The sequence below is a fragment of the Alligator sinensis genome, unplaced genomic scaffold (assembly GCF_000455745.1).
Source record: "Alligator sinensis unplaced genomic scaffold, ASM45574v1 scaffold45_1, whole genome shotgun sequence".
Classification (NCBI taxonomy): Eukaryota; Metazoa; Chordata; order Crocodylia; family Alligatoridae; genus Alligator; species Alligator sinensis.
Window position 1 is genome coordinate 249644 of NW_005842267.1, and position 8422 is coordinate 258065.

Below are 8422 nucleotides of genomic sequence, written 5' to 3' on the forward strand. Positions count from 1 at the left end.
CCGGCCGCGGCCCCGGCGCCGCCGGCGATGGGGAATGGGCTGTCGGAGCAGGCGCCGCTCCTGTCCAGCCTGCCCGCCTTCCAGTGCTTCCACATCGTGATCCTGGGGCTGGACGCGGCCGGCAAGACCACCGTGCTCTACCGCCTGCAGTTCAACGAGTTCGTCAACACGGTGCCCACCAAGGGCTTCAACACGGAGAAGATCAAGGTGACGCTGGGCGGCTCCTCGCGCGCCGTCACCTTCCACTTCTGGGACGTGGGCGGGCAGGAGAAGCTGCGGCCGCTGTGGAAGTCCTACACGCGCTGCACCGATGGCATCGTCTTCGTGGTGGACTCGGTGGACGTGGAGCGCATGGAGGAGGCCAAGACCGAGCTGCACAAGATCACGCGGATCTCGGAGAACCAAGGGGTGCCCGTGCTCGTGGTGGCCAACAAGCAGGACCTGAGGAACTCGCTGCCTCTCTCCGAAATGGAGAAGATGCTGGCGCTGGGCGAGCTCAGCTCCTCCACGCCCTGGCACTTGCAGCCCACCTGTGCCATCATTGGCGACGGACTCAAGGAGGGACTGGAGAAGCTGCACGATATGATCATCAAGCGCAGGAAAATGTTGCGGCAGCAGAAAAAGAAGAGATGAGCCCCCCTCCCGCCGCTCGCTTACAGGAGCTCGTGGTCTGAATTTGACGTTGAACAGCCTCCGGTGCCTGGCCGACTGCTGCCGCTGCTGATGGGATGCTGTTAAGCTCAGTTACGTTGAACCATCACTTGCGCAACTGCGCCTCCTGCCAGGTTGTGCAGACCAGGAACCTTTTTTTAAAAAAAAAAAAAGAAAAAGAAAAATAAAAAATCCAAGTGTTTTAGCACTGCATTTCTTCACAGATAGCATAAAATGATCAGGAAACAGATGGGTGGGTATATGTGACGTGGATGTCTAAATAGCCAAATAAAGGAAGGATTTTCTACTTAGTGTTGTATTCATATATTTGAAAGGTGCCTTTTTTGCAAGCAATTTGCATTAAAGGTATTCAGTATTTGCTTGGGATTTTTTTTAATGCTCATAAGTGGAGTGTTTAGGTGAACATATGCAGCTTTAAAAACTTTAATTTCAACTTGTATGGAGCCTGGGTTTTTTAACTTGTTTGGCTCTCTCCCCTCTCCCATAAGAGAGTTGGCTACAATGTTTGGTTTTTTTAATTGACACTTTTTTTTTTTTTTTTTTTTTAAGTCTAACCACTTAGTTCAAATACTTTTTTTACTTGAAACTTCAGTTCTGTGGACTCTGATAAAAGAAAGACTTCTTAAGTGAACTTAAAAGTGTACACAATACGCAGGAGCATGGATCAGTTTTCCCAACGTGTGGCATGTTTTGGTGTGTAGGTTTGCTTAGAATAGCCATGCATTGTTATTCAGTGCTAATCAGGTGTAGAGCATACTCCTATGTCATCATTAGGAATCAAGAAATCTTGCTTGCTCCTCATAAAAGAACTTAATGTGATTATACTCCAGCTTATTGGAGAAGAAAAAAAGAAAAGAGAAGAAAATTAGTGGTTGCAGTAAGGGAGATAAATGGAGCAGCTAAGCACTGCAGTGGTTCTTACCAGTTCAGGATTCTTGGCAATAAAACTTCGATCTTGATGAAGTAAAAAGAACAAAAATTGGCAGAGCACTTTTTTATTTTGTTTTATTTTTTTTAAATCTCCAAGAATGTCTAGTCTAAATGAAATTGTACTGCTAGGTCATTCTCATTATACCCCTTTTTAATTATGATTCTTGCAGTACTCAGTTAAGAACGTAGCAAAACTTTATACACTTGAAACACTTGATGTTATGGGAAAACAAGTTAAAGATGGGCCTGTGTTCTGCTCTAATTATGCTTTAAGCTGTTCTTGTTTACAAAGTGTGCAAACAGTGTTAACTGGGCGGGATAGTATGACAAGAAAGGGAGAATAGTTTTTCTTACTGGTACAGAACTTCGGACAATTTAGATATTTGATTAGCAGTTGAAAGGGCTAAAGTAGAGCCTGGATTTTAAGACTAACTTTAGTGGTGCTGTAAAACTTTTCAGAATGGTAGGTTGTCTTTTTAAATTTTGTTAGAAGCGTCAAATTAAAAGGAACAATGCAAGATCGATTTTAATCAACCAGCAAAGTTTAATGCATTCTCTTTCCTACTGCCATGCATTAGGAGGATAACGGCTACAAATCTGAATGTTAATCATTGTAACTTATAGATATCTGTAAAATCAAACTTTATAGCCAGCAGCTGTTTGTCCAGAAAGTAACCAAAAATGCACTTTAGTGTCTTCAATAATTGAAAGAGACAGCTGTTCTTTTTATGATGCCCTAGTCCTTTGAAAGAACTGAAGTAGCTTCCAGTGGAGCTTTTGTATGTTGGTTATATGTACCTGCACTAGTGACATTGAAAGTCACTTACTCAGTAATGTCTATATTTATAGAAATGTGGATAACTTCTTAAACCTCAATAAACAACTCAAAACAAGCCTGCAGGGAGGTGTTTGACTTCCTTGAGTTGTGGAGAAGTGGTCTCCTCAGCCTTTTGTGCATATCTCGTTCTGGATAGCAGTAGAACTATCTGCATGAAAACTGAAATCTTATAAATGTAATGAGAGTCATAAATGTGACAATGTTATGAATCACAGGTATCCTATTAAAGACTTTAATATCAATGGCACGCTTGTATTATGTCCCATATGTTAATAATGAAAACTTGCTTGCTTCTAGGTGGAGCCACTTGTTTGTTTCAGTGGTGATGTAAGCCTTTCCATCTGAATACATTATATGTGAAGCACGTTGGTGCAGTACCATAAGAATTGGTTATGAAACTTTTATATGCTGTTGTATAATCTTTCTAAAATCTTTTATCCAGTGCAGGCAAACTTTATCCTACTTGATTGGACATATTTTATTCTTAGTTAAACATGTGTGCACTTGTCAATGCACTGTGTGGCTCTTCTCATACATGCCAAACAGCTTTTGAGTTAGCATATATGGAGCTGAAATTTGTCAAAACATCGTAGGGGTTCAGCTGTCTACCTAGATTTTTTTTTTATTTTATTTTTTTTAATAAGACATGCAAGTAAACTTTCCTCACTAACTTGGACAAAACTGAGTTTCTTCTTCAACAATTTTTAATTTCAGCTTCATAGTATGGAAGCGTTTGAGCTTGTCTATGGAACAGCTTGTAGATACTATTTTAGTAGGCATAAAATGCACAGCAGTGGTGGTCGTAATCCAAGTGGTACCCATGCAAAGCAACCTTTTAATTTGGCACTTGCAAGTCTGTTCATGCAACCAGGGCACTGGGTGGTGGAGGGGGGGAATCAACCTGGAGCTAGTTTAGATGGTATAAATACTCTCCAAGTCTGTCAAGTAGAGAGAGATCTAGCAAAAGGTGCTCTTCTAGAGGAGGAAGAGTTAGGGACAGTTCACCCTCCTCTGCCAAGCATGCATTTTGTTTGCCCTTTCACTCCCTAGATCCGGAGTCGCACAGTGTCTTCAAGGGAGAGGACACTGAAATATCAGGCTGGCTTTTTGAGTCATCCTAACGTTATATGCTTCATCCTGAGAACTGAGTGTCTCTCTCTCTCTGTACCCAAAGTGGGAATTAGCCATGTTGGTCTCCAGGATGACCTTTTGCCCTGCTTTTTGCCTGACTTTATACTGACTTGTTCAGAAAGGCATATACTTTCATAGGCTGTGGCCTACAAAAAGTTATGCCTTTCTGAATGAATAGTCTCTAAGGTGTCACCCTATCCTGCCTTTTCCCATCTTTTAGAGAATCGGTTATTTGCCATTTTGCTCAAAATTGTTAACATCTTTTTTGCTACCTGAATTTTCCAGATGGACAAATATTTTAGGAGTTGCACATTGAAAGGTCAACTGTCTTGCCATCTTAAAGAAGGAGCACACTGGTACTATAAACTCCCATTGAAGTTCTGCATCCCAGAGAAGTTGAAATATAGAGGCAATAGCATGCAAGCACACAGTTATTGCACAGTTAAGCACCATAAGCAAACATTTTTGGAGGGATCCTGTATGTTTTTAAAGTGGTCTAGTTCCTGTATGGATATTTTTTCCTTTTGCTATTCTGTAGCATTCTTACAAAATGAAAACCTTAAATCAACATGGTGAAAGAAGAAAACTTAAAGCCAGAGCTACAAGTTTTACATTCAGCCTACGTCCACTCTAGGAGTTATCTAACAGTACTAACAGAACACTCCTACTGGCAGTGATACCAGTAAAGCTGCACTTTGTGCTAGTGTATGGTAAGATTGTTGTGTTGCAACTTAACGTTTTGCTTGTAGGTGGAACTTTTGCTGGTAGAAGGGGGCCTAACAAGAGTTTTTGCTAGCAGACTTTCTATTTCATACTCTGGATCCACGTCAACTTGGCCTAAAAAAAATGTTATTTGAAATTAAAAGGAAAATTTAAAAGTAAATATTTGTAACAATTGTTCTAGAATTCTTCCATAACTTATAATTTATATTGGGGCAGTAGTACTCATGGAAGAAAAGGAATGAATACTTGAAACCTGGTCAAGCAAACTTTCTCATCCTTATCTTGGGAAAGACAGTAGCCTGTTGTTGTTTCATTTGGTTATACGGGGTTAATCATTTGGGGTAAATTAACTTGCAGGAAGTTAGGTGCTTTTCCTAATTACATAGCTGAATGTTAATTTACATTCCTGGTCCAGCTAGCAAATAGCTTGCGAGTAAGATGAGACTCTCTGTAGTTCCTGAGCAAAAGTGTATTTGAACAAGTACTGACCACTTGTCAAGCTTTAATTAGCAAGCCAATGGTTGATGCTATTGCAGCCTCTTTTAAAAATATTTCATTGAGAAAGAGAAGCCTTTTCTATCTGTCCAGATGAAAGTTGATATGCCAGAGATGACAAATGGTTCTTGATGTAACTCTCTGTGGTATTTTTATGCAATGTAATGTAAAGATTTGTAAATATCCATGTGAGGATGTAACCTGCCAAGGTTGTTCATTTTTTGTGAATGGGAAGATTTGGGAAATGCAGGCGAACAGGAGGAGTGGGCAAAAGTGTTGCTTAATTCTTTAAATGTAATTAATTCATCTGTATACATATTTTGTGGTGGCAGAGTTAGGAATCCACTCTTCATAGTACGCTTCTTTGATTAATCTGCATCTGAGACTTGTATTGTCTCCTTATTGCCCTGTGATCTATCTCCTGGGAAGTCACTGATTGCAGCTGTACACTTGCAGCTAATACCATTGCATCCTTCAGTTAAGGAAGCTGCTGTTGCTATTTGAAACGAGTGTCTAGAGAGAGAGGCATAGGCAGGACTTTCTGTCTTGTTTGAGGTCTGTGGCATATCTATCTTGTTCTGGTAATCACTGATTGAGAGGAAGAGCCAGGCTTTGTAAGATGCGACATGGATTTTCAGGAGCATAAATTCAGAATTGCATGGATTTCTGTATGCTTACACTGAAGGATAACACAGTTTAGCCAGCTACTGTGGACGTGTAGAAGTGCTAAACTGTTTCACTTAATGATCCCAGGTATCCAACTGCAAATTGCATAGGTGATGTAACTATAGCTTTTTAAATAAGAAGTTCTCAATATTAAGCCCAAGAGCAATGTAAAAAGAGAACTTGGCTCCAAAGTAACTTGCAAGAAACAACTGAAAAGTAATTCTTCCTCTCGTTTTGTTTTACAGGTCCTTATTGTACAAGATTTGAAGTTGATCTGTAATAATTTGGGAATGTTGCTCTGTAATTTTATATATACTATGCTCTTGTTTAACTTAATATCATCTATATTAACAACACTTTAGATAAAATAACTCCTAGTAAGCAGGTCAGGAGGATAAGAGACAATCCCTGGGCTATTAGCTGAACGTGCTGTTACTTTGGTTTCAGGCAAATGGTACACAGGTATTTTGCCAAAGGTGGGAGCCTAAATATCAACTTGACACTAAAGTAGTCACTTTCCAGAGTTGTGTCTGTCTCTTAAGCAGCTGGCAAGCTAAGCACTAGGGAACAGAAGCATGCACTTAAGACTGCTTCATTGCTTACAGATCTTCATTCTCTTATACTTTTCTGCATTCCTGTTAAAATTAAACAAAGCTTTGTTTTTCAGAAAGCAGTCTGCTCAGTCTTAATCACTGATTACAAATATCAAAGAGAAAATTAGCAGGTGTTTAGCTCTGCTGGACCTGCTGAGAAATTGCACAGTGCGGGACCTGCTTCAGGCGTGTGTGAACTGTGGTATTACGTGTTGGCAAGGTAAAGGTGTATGAGGCTTGCTATTGTGGGTGGGGCACTCAAAGATTACAAAGGGGTCAAAGGTATATCCTCTAACCTTGCCACTTGCCTCTGCTAAAATGTACATGAATGGTATCTGCAGTAACTCGAGATGCAATTAATAAGGTTATAAATTGTCAGTCATACTATCTGATGATAACTAAACCTCCTATGGAGGGACTATTTCAGTCTGTGTTAATCATCTCCTGAAATATCTGCTACATGCTGCTGGAAACAGAACACTGGACTAGATGAGTGTTTTTCTGAACTTCTGACCCAAAGGTTGGATGAGTCCCCACGCACCCAGATCTGGCCACATACTGGTCCAACTGCATGTGCCCAGATCTGGCTGTGTGCTGGTGCAATCTGGTGTGTAAGGCCACATTATCTAGCAAATGGTCTGGAAACTTGGCAGCAGGGGAGCAGCAATTAATGCTGCCACTGCTCCTCTGTCACCAAGTTTCCAGATGGTTAGGGGGCCCTGGGGAGTGGATGATGCAGCTCCACGGGCTGGACATTGTCTACAAGATAGGGGTTGAGTACTCCTGGATTATATAATCCTGTCTGGCAATTCCACTGCTTCTATTGATTACTACATGGAACATTATCTATTTTTCTGGGGTATACTGAAAGCAGTATTGTTAAAAGATGTCAGCCAAGCATAAAAATGCTCTATCATTTTGATTAAACAAAAATGTGTATTAGAAAGAAAATTAAAGGGTAGATAGGTTTAGGCAGGGAGGCCCACAGACACTGGAAATTAATGTAAAACTTACTAGTGAATTCATAGTTCTGCAGTAGGTTCAAATCTTTAATCTTGTCTTCAGAGTCTTTGACTGTGGTTTGGCAGGATAGATTATTCTATCCTACAGCATGCATTGTGTTGGGGGGGAGATTTGGCATAGCTACTCATTTTGAATTCTAATAGCTATAGGATTCAAACTTGATCCATTTGAATCCATTAATTCTCTCCTTCAGAATTCTAGAAGGAAAGGATGGAAACTATATAAATTTAGAACCATTTATGAGCTGCTACTGAGCTGCATACACTTTAGCATGGGAAAGGAGACAGCCATGTAGCTATGGCCCTCTGTAGTTTTCTGATGTATCCATTGTTTTAACAGCATAATTGTTAGTTGTTGCAGCAGATCATAGTATAAAATCACTTCTTGGATAGATGGACTCTAAGGTCTATTATAGATAATACATCTCCTCGTTGCACAGTCAGATAATGTAACTTTTCAACCATGATGAAAACAGCACACAGTAAATCAGCAGTAGTCCTCTTGCATGGACACACTTCTGTCGGTGCTGGGAGGCTTTGGCAAGCTAGCGATGTCATTTAGGAGGCATGATCTTTTCACACCTTTAGTTTATGGAACTACACTAGCCGAATTTTTGTAGGGTAGCTTGGATTTTGATACGAGAGAAAGGAAAACCTGGGGTAAAAAGCAGCCTGTTTAAATTTGCTGATGATACCAAGATTTGGGGTGAGGTGGGCATGCTAGTAGGGAAGGACAGATTACAGCAGGACCTGGACAGGTTACAGGGGTAGGCTAATGAAAATAGGATGGGTTTCAATACTGACAAGTGCAGGGTGCTGCACTTGGGCAGTAGGAACCAGCAGCACACTTATAAGCTGGGAAACTCCCTTCTCAAGAGCACAGTGGCAGAAAGAGATCTTGGAGTCATTATTGACTCCAAGACGAACATGGGCCGGCAATGCGAGGTCACGGCCAGTAGGGCTAACCGTCCCTTGTCCTGCATCCACAGATGCATCTCAAGCAGGGCCAAGGAGGTGATCCTCCCCCTCTATGCGACACTGGTCAGGCCACAGCTGGAGTACTGTGTTCAGTTCTGGGCACTGCACTTCAGGAGGGCTGTGAACAGCATTGAGAGGGTCCAGAGGAGGGCCACTCGCATGATCCAGGGACAGCAGGGCAGACCCTACGAAGAGAGGCTATGGACCTGAACCTGTTCAGCTTTCATAAGAAAAGGCTGAGGGGGGACCTGGTGATCGTCTATAAACTCACCAGGGGGGACCAGCAGGGTTTGGGAGAGACCCTGTTCCTCCTAGCGCCCCCCCAGGGTAACAAGGAATAACGGCCATAATTGTTAGAGAGTAGGCTTAGACTA

At 41.5% G+C, this 8422-nt stretch overlaps 1 protein-coding gene across 1 annotated transcript; it reads left to right on the forward strand.

Annotated features, from left to right (window-relative positions):
• Positions 1 to 6: 6 nt before the first annotated feature.
• Positions 7 to 2687, forward strand: ARL4A (ADP ribosylation factor like GTPase 4A). The gene has a single exon (XM_006027778.2). The coding sequence runs from the start codon at positions 28 to 30 to the stop codon at positions 631 to 633; it is 606 nt and encodes a 201-aa protein (XP_006027840.1). The 5' UTR covers positions 7 to 27; the 3' UTR covers positions 634 to 2687.
• Positions 2688 to 8422: the final 5735 nt, after the last annotated feature.